The following is a 23,736-nucleotide window of genomic DNA, read 5'->3' on the forward strand; positions in this document are numbered from 1 at the left end:
TGTGTCTGGTTCTCATTGGCCTGTGATGATTGCCTCACATTCATGGGCAAAAAGGCAAATTCTCTTCTCCGGCTGTTATGGGGAGAGATGGGACAGCTACTGGTGTGTGCAGTTACTGTTTTGTGTTAGCAGAGCCAACTCAACCCCTTAGTTATCCATGTTAGGGCAATGTTGACTTTGCTGGTAATGGGATTATCTGTACCCCATGTTAGCCCTGTGTTGAGGTACTGTGAGGTGCTTTAAAGCCGTCTGTTAGGTGGGTGGTTGTTGTGAGCTAAACCTCAGTCTTGTTTCAATTGTTCCCTTTCTGATGTCGGGTCATCTTGAAAGCATTCCAATGAACTTCAAAGTCTCACTTTTTCCGCCTTCTCTAGTGCATTATCCACCTCTGCCAAATAGGTTTTCTCCTTCCAGTGGCATGTTCATTAATATGTCCCGTGTCAGGCAGGAAGCCAGTAATCCCAACCCACAGTATCTCCGTGGCTGCTTCTTCGGCAGCTCCTAATCCTACAGTTCGTGCTGGAACCAGGCTACACTGAATATTTACAATAGAGGCATCTGTGGGAAGAATGTAGGTTTAGAACGCAACAAGCTGGAATTGAAACCCCCATGCCAAACTGTTTCTTTCATCCACATTGCTTGAGAAGAAACATTCTGGAACAGTGGCACTTTCAAGAGTGTTGGCAGCTGCGGTGTCCCTCTGGGTGCAAGTATAAGATAGACAACATTGTTAATGTTAAAGGTATTTATACTGCGCGCCGTCACCAACGGAATTGGTGCTCAGTCGGATCTGCAAACAAGGAGGTGGGGGTGGTTTAGTAGGGTGAAGAGGGCGTAGGATAGTGGTTTCACACAAGAGCCTGCAAAGAAACCATCCACCAACAGGAGGAGCAATGATGCAGCTGGTCTGCACAAAGTAGATGCACATTTTTCTGGACCTGGCATCTCACAGATGCACTAGTTCACACATGTAATACTTGAGATGCTCAGAGACCCTGCCGCCATTGCTGCAATATGCTTCCTCTAGCACAGAAATTATTTTAGCATTTTGCTGCATCTGAAGTCTCACCTGCCTGTGGGCTGTGCGTTGTATGGCATTTGATGTCTCAGAGAACATATGGCCGACAACCCTTATCTCCTCCCTGAGAGCGTTGTGCTATTTCTCTGGTCCTAGCCTCCTGTCCCAAGACCTACCTGCTATTTGGCACCTCTCTTCAGTGGCTGAGGAGCCCCTCACCAAGAGTGCTCCAGTTGGAAATAAGTTGAGTGCAGACTTTCTGCTGCTGCTTGCTCGTCTTGTCCTCCAAGGAAAGGTATGGGCTTGAGAGGGGCCTGTTGGGATGAGCATATACAGTTAGTTACACCTCTCCTAAAGATCAAGTATCCCAACTGTAGGTTTGATGATCACTCTTTGGTAAGTTTATGAATTTCATTAAAAAAAGATTTAAAAATAATGGCCCTCATTACGACCCTTGCGGAAATTGACTGACCGGACCGCAACAGCGTAAATAGCGTTTCCGCCATTGCACGAAGGAGCAAAGTGCGGCTAATTACGACCCATCGGGCACGAGCATTACGCCATGGCGGAATCCGAAAGGCTGCGATGGCGGAAATGACCCCAAAACGGCCCTTACCGCCGCCGTACGCTGCACCAGGTGCAATACCGCCACCCATCTTAGCGGTCACCGTAATGAGCGGGCACCGTAATGAGCGGGCACCGCAAATTACGGGCACCGTAAATATACGGAAACGGAAGTAAAAGCATGTGGCCGGAACGGGAAACAGCACGCCGCACAACTATAAAATCCGAATCCCAACACAACCATTAAAAATCCGACCCTGACACACATCCCAACCCGTTAGCAACCCCAGTTAAAAAAATAAATATGGGAAAGGTAGCCAAGAAAGCGTGTGATCGCAAGCGGCAGGTCCACTTCTCCCGAGAGGAACTGACCGTGCTGACCGAGACCCTGCAGGAAAATGCCGCCGTCGTCTTCTCCAGTCAAATGACCAGGACGGCCCTTGCCAACAAGAAGGCCATATGGGCCCTTGTGGCACAGCGCGTAAGTGCGGTGGGGACAACACCCCGCACGCCACAGCAATGTCGCAAGCGGTGGGACGACCTGCGGATCCGCGTACGCAGCATACTTTCTGCGAACAGGAACATCGCCACAGCTACCGGGGGGGGATCAGAGTCGCCCATCAAGTTGACCCCCTGGGAGGAGATCTGCGCCTCCACCATAGGAATGGAGAGCATAGAGGGAGTCGGAGGGATGGAGAAAGGAGTGCCGACATCCGGAGAATCAGGTAGGTTGGCCAAGAGAAACAATGCGAAATCCACAAACCACGAACATGTGCAGTACCATGTGACCCCATAGTGCAATACATACTTTGCCCTGACAGCGCCCTCTAAAAGTCAGAATGAATAAACAAATTAATCAAGATGCCATAAACAACCCCTACATGTGCAGCATGCACCCCCTAACTGCAGGCAGCCAAATGAATGCATCCTCAATCCACACGAAAATGAGACCACCTCCAAGGCCCAGTCCCATATCAGCCTCATGTACCACCCCAATGCATTTGATACGTTGCCATTCCAAATCCGACAGACCCATAACTAACGCTCGCCCCTCTTTACTCCACCACAGGGTCCGATACCAACGACGAGCTGCAGGACACCCCTACCAGCACGCCTGCAAAGAGGGCCAGGACCAACGTCCCAAGAGCCTCCACCTCAGGTGCAAGGATCAAGACACGGCAGCAGCAGGAATCAAGTGCCAGCACACTGGAGGGGACTGCAACAGGCACCCCAGCAGCCAGCAAGTCCACAACCCCAGCACCACAGGTCCCCCCAAAGAACGTATCTGATGGCACTGCCTCTGGTGGTAGCAGCACCATAGGTGACACAGCTGTCATGCCAGCATGCTCCGACACGGAAAACAGTGCTGGCGACGTAGGTACCATCCATGACCTTTCCCAATCCCCCTGCATGTCCCATCCCCTACACCATGACGAAACCACGCAGGGGCACCCAGAAGACGACGACTGGCCAACCCCCACAAGTCCTGTGCCAAGGCAACATGTGTTGAGCAGCCCCCCTGTCACACCACCGCAAATGTCCATGGCCCAGCAGAGGCAACAGTCCCTCGACCTGCTGATCGAGCAACAGCAGGAAGTGTCCACGCTACTCAAGGACCATGCGAATGAATGCGGGGGTTCCAGGGCAGCCATGGAAACATCCACCGAGACACTCAGGGCACAAATAGAGAAAAGTAGTGAGAGCCTCAGGGGAGAAATGGAGAGAAGCACCGAGAGCCTGAGAGCACAAATGGAGAAAAGCACCGAGAGCCTGAGGGGGGAACTGAATGCGACGTCCAAAGACGTTTGTGCTGAACTTGCTGCTGTGCGCCGTGTGCTCTCGGAGCTCTCACAAACCCTCAGAGACATGCATGGACGCGAGCAGGCAGAGACGTCATCCGTGGCAAGTTCCGTCCAGGGCAGCCCCCAACGCAGATCTGGCAGGAACCTGCGCTCCACGGGCAGGGGTGCCCCTGATACCCGTAGAGGGGGCTTGCAATAGCGTCTACCCACGGGCAGCATGCATATTTGGACACTGGTGTTGGGGGGGGAGGAAGTAGGGTGGAGGGGGTGTGTTGGGCTTCACTGGGTGGCGGGTCCATAGGGTGTATGAATCAAATCACATTAACAATACAGCACTTCATTATCATCCAATGACATGTGTGGACATTGATATTTGCGTACGAGGCCTTCATAGGCGTACAGTCCACTATGTGCCTGTACTACACACACACAGTGCCACAGGTCCCCTTTCCGTGTAATAGGCACCATGCGTGGTTGCTAGAAGCATGCATCTATGATGCTCTGTCGGATTGCACGTGCATCCTGTGCCTCATGGACTCCTTGGGGTGCCTCCACATCCCCACCCTCATCATCATCATCTTCAGGTGCATGCAGTACAGCGTCAGGGGGCATGGGCACATTCCTACGTATGCACATGTTGTGCAGCATGACACATGCCATGACCATCTTAGAAACCCTCTCATGGCTGTACATGAGTGCCCCGCCAGACCTGCTGAGGCTGCGGAAACGAGCCTTCAGTAGGCCGAATGCCTGTTCAATGACCACACGGCTACGTGAGTGGGCATGGTTGTAGTCCTCCTCATGCTGGTTCTGTGGGTTCCGGATTGGTGTAAGGAGCCATCTCTTCAGTGGATACCCGGCATCACCTGTATGGGACGAATAAAGGGTGTCAGTGGAATGATAGTGCTAAGTAGCCCCCCCCCCCTCCTGCAAGGTCATTGACGCATCAAATGGGCCACGATGTCATGCATGGAATGAGACTCACCGAGTAGCCAGGATCTGTGCCCTGCGTGTCGCTCCATGTAGCGTGGTATTCTTGTGTTCCTCAGGACCATAGAATCATGGGTAGATCCTGGAAATCTGGCACAACAATGCGTAAAGATCTTGTTGGAGTCACACACCATTTGCACATTGATTGAATGAAATTGTTTCCGGTTGCGGTACTGGACCTCCATGGCATGTGGGACAACCAATTCAACATGGGTGCAGTCGATGGCACCAATGCAACCCGGGATGCCGCCAAGTGCATGGAATCCCACCTTTGCATTGGTAATCTCCTGGTACGTGCGTGGTAGTGTGATGTGGTCGTCGGCGTGCTTCAGGAGGGCATCGTGCACTTGGGAGAGTGTCCGTGAGAACAGTGGCTGTGAAATGCCATGCAACTGTCCCACTGTGTGCTGGTAGGTGCCTGTGGCCAGGAAGTGGAGTACAGACACCACCTTCAGTAGGGGTGGGATGGCGGTTGGGCTATCTATCATGCTCACGAGGTCAGCATGTGTCATGTCCACAATGGCGATTATGGTGTCCCGGTCCAAACGGTAGAGGGTGTGGATCTGCTCAGCAGTGAGGTTGAACGGATCAGCTCGGAGGCGTGGGATTGCGGGCCGCCTGCGTGTTGGTAGTGGCAGTGCTTGTGGGCCTTGCTGACCCTGCCTTGCCCTCCTCCTCCTCCTTCTCCTCCGTCTCCCCTGTGCGCCCGGTTGTTGTACCTGTTGTTGTTCGTCGTCTTCTTGTAGTTGTAGCACTTGCAGTGCTATCTGGTGCCCCAGGCCCAACATCGCTAGTCCTGCCGGTAGCATTTTGGAGTGGGAGTGGTTGTGGGAGGGGTTTGGGTCTGCTATATATGTGCTGTCGGCCTGTATGGCCTCCACCTGTGCTGATTGAATGAATCTGTGGCGGATGCAATCCCTTCTGGCCGAGCACGTCCCGCACGTAAGGCTGCATTTGGCCGCATGGCATCTTGGGATTGGAATCATGTATCAAATCCCGATGGCAGTGTGATGTACTTTGACTGATTTTCATGCTATGCTCCCATTGTTACACATGCTATGATTGCAGCCGCTTACATACCTGTGAAGAGTCAGTGGTATGTATGGCTCGATCGATGGCCGACCCTCATGCAGCACAGTATCGTACTTCACCGACGGGCGTGGCGTCCCATTTGTGATTGCAGCCAGTTAGCATTATGACACACAGCCGCACTACATTGATGTAATTGTGAATGCAAGCGTTCACAGAAGCCTTTTCGACGTAATGTTGCAAGTGAGGAATTCGAAGGCCAGGATTTTTGGTTGCGAAGTAGCGGTGAGGAGACGCCCACAGGTCTGCCTGGAAATGTAACGTTCTATTGTTGAATGTCCTTGGGACAGGGCCCATAACGAGCAAGCAATGAATGACATGAATTGAATGGGATGCGCAATAGCGTAGTGGACGATAAGGCAGGACGTTCCCAAGTCCATCTAGCTTCACGACACTACAGATCCGGCCAGGAGCACAGTGGTTTTTGCAGACTGCATTACGCACAGACGCGATGGAAGTTTCACATATTATGTGAGTGAATGTTCATGCGTTTTCATTGCGGGATGAGGGAATGATGAATGGATGCATGGACAGATGATTCCATTTAGGGTCTGCCATGTACATGTGTTTTTTGATTCAATCCCCTTCCCCTGCGCTATGTGATGCAAGGCTGCCATAGTGGGACTTACGTCTATCTGCCCTTGTCGGATCCTCCCTGTCTCGACGCGCCTTCATACACTTGTGTCTAGGCACGTTACTAATCCCATGTCATGGGTTCTATCTTGACGGACGCATGCACAGTAACCGACGTTGCCAATGGTGTATTAACCTCGATTGGTTTCGTTATGTATCGATACTGATTTAGGGGTGTGTATATTCCTTTGGAGTGGGCTAGCATGCATATGGGTGTGGATTTGGTGTGTTGAATGAAGATAGTGATGCATCATGTGTCCTGTAGTGCAATCGGTTAATTTGTGTTTCATTTTGGTGACAGGTATCTCCTGCCCTATTGCAGATGCCATCTGTACGCCACTCCTCCAGATGGATTTTACTCTCGACACCTGCAGCTTCGGGTGAATCAGTGGAGCACCATTACGATCTTATGGGACGATCGCCAATGGGCCACATGCCCTTACGCTGTTCTGGTGGCTAGGTGCAACATTTCGGCCTTTCAGCTGGACTAGTGCCTGCCTCATGGGACGGACCTGCGGTTCTTGCCGCTTCCATGTTGCCTTTTGGAACGTTGATGTTGGCCCTGTGTGCCATGATGGTACAGGGCGTCACACAAGTGGAAGCTGGTCAATTATTGCAGATGCAGCCCTCGGTGATGATGGATGTTTTGGTGTTATTTTACAAATTGCTGTGAGGCCTTTGTCATTTGGATGTGCATTTAAATTGTATTCCGATATTTGGCGTGTTGCGTTATTCTTTGCAGGTGATGTGGCGATTTTCGATTTGTGGCGGTATGTATTGCGAGATGATCTGCATTGTGTTCCGCCTTCTGAGTTGAGTTGTGTGGTACAGTACTGGCCGCTTTTGCCTACGTAGCACAGTGTGGTCACGGATAGGGGCTGCCATTGTGACTGTTTACATGATGTGCTGTTCAGGGGCGGGGGATTGGCTTTTGGCCGACTGGTGCCTGTCAGCCAGGTCGATTGATGGTATGATGGGATGTTCAGAATGTGGCTGGTCACAGGTGCCTGTGTTTGCGTGCGTTTGTTGGAGGGGGACTGGGGTCATGTCCATTGGAATAGCTTCTGTATTGATGCCATCTGTGCCCTGCAGCTCCCATCGGCCCCTCTTGGGATGTGCCTGGCTGCTCAGTCACTCTGCCAACTTGTGTGGTACATGCTTCTGCTGATGGTTGGTTTGTTTACTGGCAAGAGTACAGGGCTGGTGCAATCCCCCTCAGGATGCTGTTTTGGATGTTGCCTTGCGCTGGTGGCAAGCGATGGGGGACTACTGTTGTTTTGTGTCATGTGTTCTTGATTTCCATTTTGATGTCTTGTACCTTCACATGCCTGTGCTGCATCAGTACGGCTATGGTGACATGCCGTACATGGATGCCCACTCACGGGGCGCTTTGAACACCTGCATGCATTTCTACGTTGGCATGCATGGGTGAATTGTAGATTTCACTGGTTGCATGGTGTGAGTACATTGCGCCTGCCAGGAGTTGTGCAATGTGGCCAGGGAGTGGAGTACAGGCACTCAGTGGGCCATTTACGGTTGGTTCACGATGCCGTATTTCTCGCCATGGCGGGATGGTCCATTCCGCCATGCCTGATGGCGTTAGGTACATGTCCGCTAGGGTCGGAATTGGCGTACCGTTGCACCATGGTGGTGTTTGCGGTTTGGCATGGTGCGCGCGCGCGTGCTTAGTGCAGTTAGCGTTGGCGTTCACTACGGTGTCGCTAATGGCTTCGTACTTTGCGGTGACGGGTCATAGTCGCACCGAGCGCTTTTCGATGGCGGTATTGCTTTTCCGCCATCGTTTTCCCCTTTCCGCCAGGGTCGTAATGAGGGCCAATGTGTGTTATCTGTTGAAGAGTGATATAAATGCTAAATATTCAGTATATTAGCTATGAAGGGAACAAAACAGAATTATTTCTGACCCTGATTCTAACCAGTCGCTGAAATGTTTATATCACGTCGACACCATACTGATATATTGTTTTTTAAATAAATATGTACATGTTAGCCTTTTTTTTATCACTTTGTATGTTTGCTCTATGTGAATTTGTATAATGATTTGTTCATGAGTCTCTGTGAAATAATTCAAAAAATCTATATCTACCATTCTTGTTAAGCTTGAATCTTTATGTGATATAACACAATTTTGATCCATGAATAAATACATTTCGATCTTTTTTGTTCATATTTTTTCCTTTTAAAGCAAACCGGTAAAAATGATTTTCCCAATATGACTTTTTTTTGGTCAAGTGTGTCTAGCACAGCACATATTTGTGTCTTACATGCATAGTCAGTGATGGGCTCTCCTGTCCATTCCATGTTGCCAAGCATGATATCTAGTGGATATGAGTTTGATTGACATAACTTCTAGATGGGCCTCTGCTGCTTGCCTTTCACCTTGTTTGAACCACCTTTGTTGGTTGAAACACAGGCTGGTATGAAGGTGTGGTAACATACCGAACCCTAGTGCTGCTTTGCTGAGTTCTCCTATGCCCTCTACGGCTACCATTTGCAGCTTGCCTGCAACTATTCCCTAATCAGAATCAGGCGGCTGTGCATGGGTGGCCCGCCACATGCTCCACTGGCATGGGTATGCATGTCTGCAATCTTTTCCTTTGTTTACCTCCTGATGTCATCCCACTGCTGTTTTATCTGCCAAGTGTTGCGGTTTGCTACTCCAAAAACATATACACTGGTGGTAAATACTGCAAACAGTGCATTCTTCTTGACAAGAGTGTCCTCCGGTTTACCATATAATGGATGACCACTTCCACCTCCTCAGTGAAGTTCTTGTCTCCCTCCCTTTGTCGTGATCCTGGCCAATGTGGCTGTCCTCAGAATACATACTGGTGCAGTGCATGCTGGTGGAATGTGTTTCTGGGGTTCCCGTGCTCTCCAAAGGTTTGCAGAGTGACATCCTGTTTTAACACTGAGATTTATGTGTGTTTGCATGCACCTTTGACGCATTAGGCCAATATGTGAATCTTGTCAGATGCACCATGAAATGTCCCTTGGGCATATTTTGTGCGAATAATTATGGAAGGCACAATTTTTATGGTTTTCTTTGCGAATTCAGCCGGAAGAGATGCGCAATTGGGGCAAGCACATCTATGAGCATTGCGATCCTGGGGTTTCTTCGAGACTTTTTCGTTCAAATTCTTTTGGATCCTACAATACTAATAATTTTGTAATTCCTGCACCAACAGTGGGTCCTACTGCTTGCACTGTATGAATAGGTAAAACAAAAGTCGTACATTTTTATGGTATTGCCTTTGCTTTCGAACCTCAATGCATACTGCCTTTTGTCACCAACAGTTTGGACCGTCACCACAGAAACCGAACAGTCACAGGAAGCCCAGAATGCCAGCACAGAAGTCATTAGCTACATCCAATCATTCAGAACTCCAGCTGCTACTGTGGAAATTAGCCATTCATCATTTCCACCAATCGTGAAGAAAGAAGTTGGCCAAACAAAAACAGATTTAACCACCAAAAGAGAATCAAATCAGTCTACAGCATCTTCAGCAGAAATTAGATCATCAATATCTCCTTTGATCACATCACAACCCAGCAATTCATCAACAGTTCCATCCACCACAGAAGAGGGAAATGATTCAGAAACAGAAACAACCCTGGAAGACAAATCAACCCATTCATCCACAATGGCAATGCAAGCCGCAGAAACCTTGAAATCCGTAATCTACCCTACAACTGCACAAATTAGTCAGTCATCAACTGCTCTCACTATCAAAGCAGAAACCACACAGTCAATAGCTCCAGTTACGAGAATGAAAATTGAACAATCATCGCTAGCCCCATTAATTAAAGCAGAAATGGGTCAATATGCAAGAATTCTTAACACTAGTGGAACGACTGGAAAATTCAGATCACCTTCACTTATTGTTGAAGGCACCAGTCATTCAACTACCAGTCATTCAACATCAGTAGCTTCAACTACCACCAAAGGAATCAGTGACTCCTTAACATCTTTAGCTTTTGAAGCAGAAACCAGCCAACCAGCAAAAGTGTCCATCCAAGCGGAATATAGACAGTTATTAACAGCTGCAAATGGCATAACTTCACCCATCTCAAGAGAAACCACATATTTTATGAAAGTGACAGCCTTTAAAGAAGAAACAACGAAAGTGACAGCCTTTAAAGAAGAAACCAACCAATCACCAGCAGCTCCTTTTGCTACACTGGAAACAAACCCATCAGTAACTTCTCAAATAACTATAGCAGAGACCAACCAACCATCAACAGCTATAAGAACGAGAATAGAAACTAGGCAATCCCCAAATGTGCCAACCATGACACCAGAATTAAGACACTCAAACGCTGATTCTTCCATGAAACCAGCAAACAACCAGTCATTAACATCTCTATTTATCGGGTCAGAAATGAGGAAAATGTCAACAAGACATAATACTTTGGGGGAAATACATGAATTATCCAGCACTGGAATCATAGCAGAGGCAGTGACCCAGTTACCGACAACCCAAACAACTGTAGCAGTAGCAAGCCGATCATTTACAAATCCTAGATTTGAGGTAGAAATTGCTGAATTATCAACAACTAACACTGCACAAACAAGTCTTTCAACAAGTCCGCCAAACACTGTGGCAAAAAGCAAGCAACCATATGCGTCTTCAGTCTCAGAAGCAGCATCAAGCCAATCCTCAGCAGGCCTTACTTCAAAAAAGGAAATCAGCCAATCATCCCTATCTCCCACTACCACAATGGAGATAAAGCAGTTATTGACAAAATCATCTGCTAGTGGAGAAAATGTGCAATCATCAACATCTCCAACCATCATAGCAAAAATCAAGCAATCAACCGTACATTTTACGAACACAGTAGGAATAACGCAATGGTTAACAGATTCACAAACTCCAGCTGAAACCTATTTATCCACACCTGCAAAACTCACAGTAGAAATGGACCAAAATTCAACAATTCCATCTGCCTTAGAAGAAACAAATCGATCATCAGTGATGTCTGCCACTAAACCAGAACCCAGCCAATCATCAAAACCATTAACCACCAAACCAACAAGCGGCCAATCACCTACTCTACCAATTAGAACAGCTGAAATACCACAATTGATGGCAGTTTTAGGTACATCTAGCACAACTTTCGAAGTATCACAAGCTGCAACAATTGAAGCAGAAACCATCCATTCAATGCTAGCTCTTACAGCTGCAGAAGATATAAACCAGTCATCATCAGCTTCACTCACAGCATTAGAAAGTAAGCAGTTATCCACAGCTAAACCTATAATAGTAGTGGAAACCGGCATACGAGAAACCAGGCAATCATCATTAGCTCCACCCATCACAAGAGAAACTACACAATTGGCAAGATCTCCAGTATACAAAGAAGAAACCAAACATTCAACAGCAGCTCCTTTTTCTACATTGGAAACAAACCCATCAGTAACCTCTCAAATAACTTTAGCAGAGACCAACCAACCATCAACAGCTACAAGAACGAGAACAGAAACTAGGCAATCCCCAAACATGACACCAGAATTAAGACACTCAACTACAGCTTCTTCCATTAAACCAGCCAACAACCAATCATTCACATCTCTAATTATTGAGTCAGAAATGAGGAAAATGTCAACAGGACATGCTACTTTGGGGGAAATACATGAATTATCAAGCACTGGAATTGTAACAGAGGCAGTGACACAGTTACAGACAACCCAAACAACTGTAGCAGTAGCAAGCCAATCATTTACAAATCCTAGATTTGCGGTAGAAATTGCTGAATTATCAACAACTAACAATGCACAAACCAGTCTTTCAACAAGTCCTCAAAACACCGTGGCAAAAAATAAGCAACCATATGCGTCTTCAGTCTCAGAAGCAGCATCAAGCCAATCCTCAGCAGGCCTTACTTCAAAAAAGGAAATCAGCCAATCATCCCTATCTCCCACTACCACAATGGAGATAAAGCAGTTATTGACAAAATCATCTGCTAGTGGAGAAAATGTGCAATCATCAACATCTCCAACCATCATAGCAAAAATCAAGCAATCAACCATACATTTAGCGAACACAGTAGGAATAACGCAATGGTTAACAGATTCACAAACTCCAGCTGAAACCTATTTATCCACACCTGCAAAACTCACAGTAGAAATGGACCAAAATTCAACAATTCCATCTGCCTTAGAAGAAACAAATCGATCATCAGTGATGTCTGCCACTAAACCAGAACCCAGCCAATCATCAAAACCATTAACCACCAAACCAACAAGCGGCCAATCACCTTCTCTACCAATCAGAACAGCTGAAATACCACAATTGATGGCAGTTTTAGCTACATCTGGCACAACTTTCCAAGTATCACAAGCTGCAACAATTGAAGCAGAAACCATCCATTCAATGCTAGCTCTTACAGCTGCAGAAGATATAAACCAGTCATCACCAGCTTCACTCGCAGCATTAGAAAGTAAGCAGTTATCCACAGCTAAACCTATAATAGTAGTGGAAACTGGCATACAAGAAAGCAGGGAATCATCAGTAGCTCCACCCATCACAAGAGAAACTACACAATTGGCAAAATCTACAGTATACAAAGAAGAAACCAAACATTCAACAGCAGCTCCTTTTTCTACACTGGAAACAAACCCATCAGTAACCTCTCAAATAACTTTAGCAGAGACCAACCAACCATCAACAGATACAAGAACGAGAACAGAAACTAGGCAATCCCCAACCATGACACCAGAATTAAGACACTCAACTACAGCTTCTTCCATTAAACCAGCCAACAACCAATCATTCACATCTCTAATTATTGAGTCAGAAATGAGGAAAATGTCAACAGGACATGCTACTTTGGGGGAAATACATGAATTATCCAGCACTGGAATTGTAACAGAGGCAGTGACACAGTTACCGATAACCCAAACAACTGTAGCATTAGCAAGCCAATCATTTACAAATCCTAGATTTGCGGTAGAACTTGCTGAATTATCAGCAACTAACAATGCACAAACCAGTCTTTCAACAAGTCCTCCAAACACTGTGGCAAAAAACAAGCAACCAAATGCGTCTTCAGTCTCAGAAGCAGCATCAAGCCAATCCTCAGCAGGCCTTACTTCAAAAAAGGAAATCAGCCAATCATCCCTATCTCCCACTACCACAATGGAGATAAAGCAGTTATTGACAAAATCATCTGCTAGTGGAGAAAATGTGCAATCATCAACATCTCCAACCATCATAGCAAAAACCAAGCAATCAACCATACATTTAGCGAACACAGTAGGAATAACGCAATGGTTAACAGATTCACAAACTCCAGCTGAAACCTATTTATCCACACCTGCAAAACTCACAGTAGAAATGGACCAAAATTCAACAATTCCATCTGCCTTAGAGGAAACAAATCGATCATCAGTGATGTCTGCCACTAAACCAGAACCCAGCCAATCATCAAAACCATTAACCACCAAACCAACAAGCGGCCAATCACCTTCTCTACCAATCAGAACAGCTGAAATACCACAATTGATGGCAGTTTTAGCTACATCTGGCACAACTTTCCAAGTATCACAAGCTGCAACAATTGAAGCAGAAACCATCCATTCAATGCTAGCTCTTACAGCTGCAGAAGATATAAACCAGTCATCACCAGCTTCACTCGCAGCATTAGAAAGTAAGCAGTTATCCACAGCTAAACCTATAATAGTAGTGGAAACTGGCATACAAGAAAGCAGGGAATCATCAGTAGCTCCACCCATCACAAGAGAAACTACACAATTTGCAAAATCTACAGTATACAAAGAAGAAACCAAACATTCAACAGCAGCTCCTTTTTCTACACTGGAAACAAACCCATCAGTAACCTCTCAAATAACTTTAGCAGAGACCAACCAACCATCAACAGCTACAAGAACGAGAACAGAAACTAGGCAATCCCCAACCATGACACCAGAATTAAGACACTCAACCACAGCTTCTTCCATTAAACCAGCCAACAACCAATCATTCACATCTCTAATTATCGAGTCAGAAATGAGGAAAATGTCAACAGGACATGCTACTTTGGGGGAAATACATGAATTATCCAGCACTGGAATTGTAACAGAGGCAGTGACACAGTTACCGATAACCCAAACAACTGTAGCATTAGCAAGCCAATCATTTACAAATCCTAGATTTGCGGTAGAACTTGCTGAATTATCAGCAACTAACAATGCACAAACCAGTCTTTCAACAAGTCCTCCAAACACTGTGGCAAAAAACAAGCAACCAAATGCGTCTTCAGTCTCAGAAGCAGCATCAAGCCAATCCTCAGCAGGCCTTACTTCAAAAAAGGAAATCAGCCAATCATCCCTATCTCCCACTACCACAATGGAGATAAAGCAGTTATTGACAAAATCATCTGCTAGTGGAGAAAATGTGCAATCATCAACATTTCCAACCATCATAGCAAAAATCAAGCAATCAACCATACATTTAGCGAACACAGTAGGAATAACGCAATGGTTAACAGATTCACAAACTCCAGCTGAAACCTATTTATCCACACCTGCAAAACTCACAGTAGAAATGGACCAAAATTCAACAATTCCATCTGCCTTAGAAGAAACAAATCGATCATCAGTGATGTCTGCCACTAAACCAGAACCCAGCCAATCATCAAAACCATTAACCACCAAACCAACAAGCGGCCAATCACGTACTCTACCAATCAGAACAGCTGAAATACCACAATTGATGGCAGTTTTAGGTACATCTGGCACAACTTTCCAAGTATCACAAGCCGCAACAATTGAAGTAGAAACCATCCATTCAATGCTAGCTCTTACAGCTGCAGAAGATATAAACCAGTCATCATCAGCTTCACCCACAGCATTAGAAAGTAAGCAGTTATCCACAGCCAAACCTACAATAATAGTGGAAACTGGCATACAAGAAACCAGGCAATCATCAGTAGCGCCAGCCATCACAAGAGAAACTACACAATTCGCAAAATCTACAGAAACCAGACAGTCACCAACAGTTCAATTTACAACACCAGAAATAAGCCAGTCATCATCATCTGAAAAAAAGATCACTGAAACCAACCAATCATCGTCTACAATCACCAAAATAGAAATTAGGAAATCCTCATCAGCACCAACCATGACAGCAGACATAAGACACTCACCAACACCCTCTTCTCTTAAACGAACAAGCAACCAATCATTCACATCCCAAATAATCGGATCAGAAATTAGGAAAATATCAAGAGCACAAAATACTCCTGAGAAAAAAAGTGAATTATCCAGCACTGGAATCATGACAAAGGCAGTGAGCCAGTTACAGACAACCCAAACAACTGTAGCATTAGCAAGTCAGTCATTTACACATCCAACATTTGCAGTAGAGATTGCTGAATTATCAACTACTAACACTGCACAAACCAGTCTTTCATCGAGTGTCCCGACCACCACGGCAAAAATCAGGCAGCAATACACAACTTCTGTGGTCTCCACAGCAGGATCAAGCCAATCCTCAGCTGGTCTTACTGCAACAACTGAAATCAGTCAGTCGTCCATATCCTCAGCAGGCCTTACTCCCACCATTACAAAAGAAATCAAGCCATTATTGCCAAAATCAACTGCCAGTGGAGAAAATATGCAATCATCAACAACGCCAACCTTCATAGCAAAAACCATGCAATCATTCATACCTTTAGCTAATACAACTGCAACAGCGCAACAGTCAACAGATTTACAAACCCCAGCTGAAATATATTCATCCACATTTGCAAATCTCAGAGCAGAAGTTAACCATCATTCAACACTTTCAACTGCCATTGAAGAAACATCAGTAATTGCAGCTACTGCACAAGAAACATCATTAACCACTAAAGCAGCAAGCAGCTCATCACTCACTCGTCCAATCAGAACAGCCAAAGTACAGCAATCAGAAACAGCTTTTGGTAACTTTGGCCCAACGTTCGCATCATCGCAAGATAGAATAATTGAAACAGAAATAAACCACTCAATGCTAGCTCTTACACCTGCTGAAGATGTAAACCAGTCATCAACCACATTAGAAGTCAGGCAGTCATCCACAGCTACAGTTATTACAGGAGAGAAAAGACAATCTTCTACATCCCAGACGACAACCGGAAAAACAGCTTTATCCGTGTCTAAAGAAACCAGTGAATCAACAAAAGCTGCAACCAGCACAGTAGAAATGAAACAATTATTTACATCTCCTAGTAGTATCTTAGAAATACGGCAACACCCAACAGTTCAAATGATCACAGGAATAAATATCCAGTCAACACCATCATCAATCATGACAGCAGAAACGAGCCAATTTCCAAGAACAAAAAGAGAAGGTATCATTCAGTCACTGACAGCTTCCACCACTAAAGCAGAAAGGGAGTTATCTGCAGATCAAAATGAAGCAGTCACCAGGCAATTGCCCACAGCTCCAGCTATCACTGTAGAGGTTAGCCAACATTCGACAGCAACAGGTCAATTTGTCAAATCAGAAACCCAGTCATTTTCAACATATCTAGAAACTAGGCTTCCATCAAGAGATTCACTTAACACAATATTAAGTACACATCTTTTCACAAGTTCAATAATATCTCCAGAAGTAAGTCAGTCATCAATAGCTCCAATAATCAAAGTGGAAACTATGAAATCATCAACAGCTCCAATCATCATCAAACAAACAAATCTACCAGCAGCTTTAACTGTTAGCTCCAGAATCAGTATACCAGCAACAGAGCCGACAACACCGACCCCTACCATACAGTCATCAACAGCTTCAACCATTAAATCAAACGGGATACAATTGACAGCATTTCCAATAACTGAAATAGAAACCAGACAATCGTTAAGAGGTACATTTGCCAGTGAAAAAAACAGTGAATCTGTAGAAGCCCTAAACATGAAAACAGCTTCATACGTCACAGCAGAATCTAGCCAATTGCCTACAATTCCATTGATCACATCACAATCTAGCCGATGGGAAAAGGAAACAATTCAATCAACAGGCCAAAACATCAAAACAGAACCAATTCTATCATCAAACATTCCAATTATCACATCAGATACCAGACAACCATTTATCACAGCAACAAATGTTATCCAGTCTGCTGACCCATTAAAAACGACACATATTGGTCAACTGATCCAGAAATCTTCATCTGCTCCACCATTAACCGCTGCAAACACTACTTCTCTCCCAATCTGGCAATTACTAATAGCTCACAACACTTCAGTCGAGGTGCCAAAATCAGCAACATCTGAGCCTACAAGAACAGAACCATCGGGATCTGCAGCCAACAGTAAACAAACCATTCAAACATCAACAGTCCTGCAAACTACACAGACAGGTAACTTATTATCTACACTATTCCATCTGCATTTTGTCACCCCAAATCTATTCTCTACTGATGTAAGCTTTACTTCTATTGATGCAATTGGAAATGCATTTATTCTTTCAAGAAATTAACCCAGTTCAAGGTAAATCATGTTTCACTTTCTCACATGTGTGTCTGTCAGTGACAATTAGTGATTTTTTTTCTCAGCACTTGTTAGTTTAGAAAAGGGTAGCACATTCCTTACTAGTGATTCTTAGGTTCCGATTACCAGCATGTCCCCAAAGTTCTGAATTTCTTATTAACATCTGTGATAGCTGCCGTTGGCCCGCATTCTGAGCTTGGACAGTATGGTAAAACAAGGGATATTTCCAAATACCACTTCTTTTATAGCTCTGCCCCATTATGGGATTGAGAAATCTATGTCAAAAATTGCCTGCTAGGACATGGAGGTACATCCGCAAGAAAAAGTGCCAGTAAAGGTGCATGCAGAATTTCCACCAATCCCCAATGGGGTCCAATGGGATTCCATGAAGGGAATAATCGCAAACTGTAACCATGTGAAAATACTGGGATTACAGAGACTGTAATGGAATTCAAATTTGGCAGGATTAGTACTGCTAATACTGATAAACTGGTAATGAGCACTCGTTAAATTGCGAATCGATGCTTCATACCTGAAAAGGCCTTTGTTCCCTCCTACTCAAGTTAATTTCCATCCTATTTCCTCATCTCTATTGGTTTATCTCCTCAAAATGGGTGCAGAGTCTCAGGTGCAGGCCATGGTCTGAATCCCCCCCAAGCTGGGTGTATTTTCTTAATCGGGGTAGGGTGAGACCTTTAGTGTGGTCCTGAATCACATTTCTGATTCATTCTGTGGAGACAGTGCACACGCTGTTGATGAAAACAACAATCAAATAGGCATTGCTTCCATTTTCTAGGAGTGCACAGGGGACATTTCAAACTTGGTGAGCTCAAATTGCCATAGATTAAAAACCAACAAGACAAAGAAAGTGTTAATTGGGGGTCGTGGTGAAGTTTGTTGCCACCATGCATGAGATCATGCCTGAGAACTGTGGAGTTGAGAACCTTGAGGTGTTTTTTCAGACATTTTTAAAGCCATTAGAGCTATTGCCCTTTCCGTTTTTGTCCAGCTTAAAATGATTGAGAAAAGTTTCCATTTATTCTTGACGAATGTTGATGGTGACAGCTAACATTTCCTCATGCAGATGATGGTAAAGCCTTTTTTATGGAGGTTTCCCATGTGTTTCCTATAGCAGCTGCTGCTGGGGTTTAGACTGTGGATGCCAGATTGTAATTTGGAGCCAACCACGGAGCTCATGCCAACGTCATGCTCTGCTGTTTGCTATTGTTACCCATGGATCAATGAGTAATGCATTTACATGGCGCATGGCAACGTCTATGATGTAGGCCTTGCTTTTCTCATCCTAGTGGTAGAAGACTCTTGGGTCTCGCTTTCACCAAAGCCTGAATCAGGGACAGGTGTTACTCTATTTCGGCCCCTTAGATATAAATATGTAACTCCCCAAACCCCATTCTCCAGGCATACTGCAATATCACTTCAGCTTCTAGAATCAATGTCTATGTCCCTTATTACCTACAATGTACGAAGAACAAACAACCACTATAGATAGTGGCATCCCTACTACATAGAGGGAGTACAGCATCCATATCGGTGCACCAGTTACTTTGCTGTCAGATGAACGGTCTCATGGGATACATATATTCACACTTATCTTAAACGCTTTGTGACATAAGGCCTGGAAGTGACTCTGCAAAGCATTTGTAGAACAGCAAACTCGCAAGGAAGGCCTTGTTATTGTGAGGAAAGTTACACCCAACCAGCAGGCTTATTCAATAATGTTTGATGTTCAAGCAGTTTGCAGAATATACACTTTATCCATTACCTGCAGGATAGCGGATTATGCAGTTTACAGGAATAGACAAATAGTTCATATTTTTTACAGCACCCGAAAAGACTATGATATATGGTACAGTGGCAATAACACCTTTACTCTGGAGACAGGGTAGCTTAAAAGACAATAAATAGCAGAACAGAACATCTGTCCAAAACAAATTGGCACACAAGAAGTTAATGTTATTATGGCAGTATCAAAGAGGCTTGACAGGCAGCACACATTATCTGCCGGCAAGTATGTAGCCAGTGTACAGAAGAAAGGGGTTCAGGGATGTGTTGCAGGCAGCCCACAAAGAAAGCAGACTTTGAGCCTCATGTTCTGTAATCTGAAGTCTAAAAATGTGACCAGGTGCCAGCTTTAAAGTCTGGATGATAAGGTGGCACCACCAAGTACTTGCACTGTTAGTAAAACACATCAACCAGAGGGGAAGAGGGTTCATGTGAATGAAGCCATAGAATAGATCAACGGAATGAACTGCTCACTGTAAAGGAGATAAATGTGGGGATAGATCAGGTCAAGGAGCATAAAAAATTGTTCAATCAATCTTTAATAAACACATATTCAATTACCATACACATGATAAAAACAGCATAAAAACATATAATCAATGCTGAACATATCCGATTAAAGTGCATATTAGTTTAGTAGCCATCCTAAGATGTAAAAATGAATGCACTGTGCATAACATAGTTCAAAAGTACATAGCATCCGAGGACAGCTAAACTCCCGAATTGGTGCCCAATCTATATTCAAAAAATGTTTTTATAACCAAAATTAAGGCAGAAAGGGGAAAAGGGAAAATAGGAAAAGTATACAAAGGTTTTTAGAAAGACAAAAAGGCAAAAAAAATATAGAGGGCAACCCGTCCACGCAGACCAGGATAATCAATATTTTCTGTGGGATAAAGGAGGTTGTCCCCTAATCAAACCAACCAATTTATTATTAAAAACAGACAAGCAGGATAGCATCAATACATACTGCAACAGAAGCAATACTTGTCTCCAATCTGACCAGTACCTGGTACAGCTCCTAACCGTTTTGTGGGCTGTACTGGTATCTAACGCAGGTAGTTTCGACGACTGAATAACAATGTCTAAGCTATCTGTCTCTCACCCTAGCAAGAGAGAGAAAGCTTGACAGTTGTCTTCCCCAGGACAGGACAGATTAGGTAATTAGTTCTAAAATATAAAATATAAACATGCAATTTCTCCACATAAATATTCAAAAGGCACTTATGGCCAAGCAATACAAAAGTGTCTTGATATTATTCCATGTGTCCATTCTTCTTCAAATGGTTCTTCCTTAGTTCACAAGGATGATCAATGTATTCCATCTTAGTAATGTTCAGAAACTAGGGATACATCAGAGAAGAATATACAAAAAACCAGAAAAGAAGAAAACAAATATGAGACAATACATAAATTAAAGGCATTCATAAAAACTACATAATTAAAAACATTCCTTGAACCGATCTAGCAACCCCACGTATAACTCCTTACACGCAATTTGGATCATGGTACCCTTAGTTGTAATCGAGGGATAGCCCCATAATCTACTCGTAAATCGTAAGTCGGAGAAGGGGAGTCCCAAATTGATTTGTGGGAAAATGACAAAAGGGCATAATATCCCTGTATCTGTGCCGTGAATATACAAAAAAATAAATCCAACCAGGCAACAAAGGGAGAGGGAAGCCAAAGTCAATCTGGGAATCCACTACCATCCCGGTGGCAACAGAACTAGAGCGCAGAGTGAGAGGCATCCTGGCAGTTCAATACATTACAATATATGCTCAAGCTGTTAAAAAACAGAACAGGCATTAAAATATCCATCTTGCAAAAAAGAAATACATACACAACAGCATATCAAAGTGACACCCGTGTATGTGAAATCTCGAGCTAATATGGGGCTTTGTTCTGCTAAACTCTGAAAGGGTCGTATATGGACCTTCTTGACCAGGCATGTGAAAGCAGACCGAGACTTTGAGACCTTTCAGAACATAAGGGCTCAGGGATATGATGTCTGTGAAGCTCCCAGGGATGTGCGTTGTTGGTCCGTGACCTCTGAGCTCCAAGGGAAGATGATAAATCATGACTTTGTAGTGCCTCATCCCTTCCCCATGCATGCCATGCAATTGCTCTGCAAGTCAACTGACTAACCGACTAATGTTAGTAAAGGGAGATATTTAGCAAACACTGGAAAAGTGCTTCTCCTGTGAAAATGATTAGTACATTTGCCCACGTGACATACATCCTTGGTCTCTGGAATACAGATCCACATCTAGTTGGCCTAGTGAAAAAAAGCTTTGTGGCCTCTGCTTCAGTGTATAACAATATTTCCAATACTGAGGGAGTGGGGAGCACTAACCTATATCTATTTCTACAACACAAGGATTTATTCTAGAAGTCCATTTGCCTGTTTATGTCTTACTAGCATATAACCTCCTCCTGTTGATGTCTTCTTCAAATAGTTTATACATTTTTCCAAATGTCGTATAGATCATTAACACCCTTTCATTATATTGTTTTCAAGATTTTACCAACTCTACCTACTAGCTCTGTAATGAGTTGTAGTTTTTCTATTTGGAAATGTAATTCAGTTTTCTTACCTTATATTTTTAATGAGATATTTTGGTGGATTTTGTATTTATAGAATTCCACAAAAGTGTGTCAGAGAAACTATCGTAATTATAGTTCCTATGTATTTAATGCTGTAAAGGGGACACTCTATTTCAGATAATGTGTTCTATGTATCCTTGAGTTTAGCTGTAGGTGTTTCTGCCCAAAAGCTTTATTGATCAAGAGGATGGCAGTGATCAAATACTTTGCTTCTTATTTACTCCACAGTGTGTGTCACATAATTTATTTTTGCGTTTCACAATGCACTTCAATGTATTAATCCTTACACTCTTCTTCCTTCGTTATGCAGTTCACAGCGGTGCACTTTGTGACCAGGGTGATTGCTTATGGTCTCCGTGGTACAACATCTACACCCCAAGCAGAACATCAGATGATGGAGACTTTGAGACCTTTCAGAACATAAGGGCTCGGGGATTTGATGTTTGTGAAGCTCCCAGGGATGTGAGTTGTCGGTCCGTGAAGTTCGCCTACATCCCATTTGCAAAACTGCCCAACAATGCAACTTGCAGTGTGACTGAAGGACTCAAATGCTACAACAGAGACAACACACCCAATGGGTGTCTGGACTACCAAATTAGAGTACTCTGCTGTCTGTGTCAACGAGGTGGATCACCCCCTGCTTTACCAGCTAGAGTCACGACTCCCCCCACCTTATTAGCAGCGCTGCCCGACTCAACTATTAAGACGCAAACTGGACAGCCAAAGACTGCTCATACAAGCTCCACCTCCAGTGTACCAGGTAAATATTGTCTTTAAATGCACAAACGCATTGCATGCTATTCACAAAATTAACAATTGAATTAGGGACAATATTTACAAACATGGTGAGATGATGTTTACTAATAATACAGATAAGATTTCCCCTTCAGTGCAGTGTCACAGAGAAATCCTTTAGATTTCTCATAAGGTTTAGATAACTTTTCTTGTGTGAACTACTGTTCCCAAGAATAGTAAAGTGAAATTGACTTTACTTACCTTTTTTCTTTGTAGGTCCAGCACACACCATTTTATGTGGAATGCTGGGGGGTTACTTAGTAGCCCCTTATCCTACCTGTGCATGTAAAAAAATGTGTGTTACCCTCACTACTTTAAATGGCTGGTGGCAGTGGTTTCATTTTCCTACAATGGTGCTTTTGTACCGCCTGCTGAATCCTCAGCTGCAGTATGGTTCCCCTGGGTGACTGGCAGGGGTCTTCTTTTTTTGCCATTTTCTGTTTGCAAGGTCTTGGGGTTTACTCTGCGTGACAAGCCAAGTTTGATTCCTTTGTTCATTTTGCCTTTGCCTTCAGTACTGAAACCCGCCTCTGGTGTCACCATACAAAAAGTAGATGACTATGGAGTTTGTCAGACTCCAAAAAGAAAGGAAACATATTATCCAAATCAGGCCAAAAAGAAAGGAAACACATAATCCAAATCAGGTCAAAACACATGAGAGAGTGAGAAAAAGGGCTCATTCACTCCAGGTTTAAAATTAAAAAGTCCTAAAGTCCAGCAAAAGAGTTGGGGGTCTCTAAGGTTGAAGGCAATTAGCACAGAAATGAGAATTCTCCCTAACACTCGTCCCACCCAGAATATGGGACATGATGATTTAATCCACACCTGGATGAATCTCCTAATCCAGTCGGTCATACTTTCTGGAGAAACCATCAGCATTTTGGTGATTACACCCTGACACTATGGTGAAATCAAACCCTTGGAGGCTGATTGACCACCTTAACAAT

At 44.3% G+C, this 23,736-nt stretch overlaps 1 protein-coding gene across 1 annotated transcript in view; it reads left to right on the forward strand.

The window, feature by feature from the left end:
- LOC138505065 (streptococcal hemagglutinin-like) overlaps positions 1-23,736 on the forward strand; it is a 125,276-nt gene that overhangs the window by 9,431 nt on the left and 92,109 nt on the right. Inside the window, exons 3-4 of the mRNA XM_069625389.1 lie at positions 9,412-17,454; positions 22,305-22,754. Of these exons, the coding sequence (XP_069481490.1) occupies positions 9,412-17,454; positions 22,305-22,754 (8,493 nt within the window). The remainder of the gene's footprint in view (positions 1-9,411; positions 17,455-22,304; positions 22,755-23,736) is intronic.

Source organism: Ambystoma mexicanum, chromosome 11 (assembly GCF_040938575.1).
Source record: "Ambystoma mexicanum isolate Mex_15411 chromosome 11, UKY_AmexF1_1, whole genome shotgun sequence".
Taxonomy (NCBI): Eukaryota; Metazoa; Chordata; class Amphibia; order Caudata; family Ambystomatidae; genus Ambystoma; species Ambystoma mexicanum.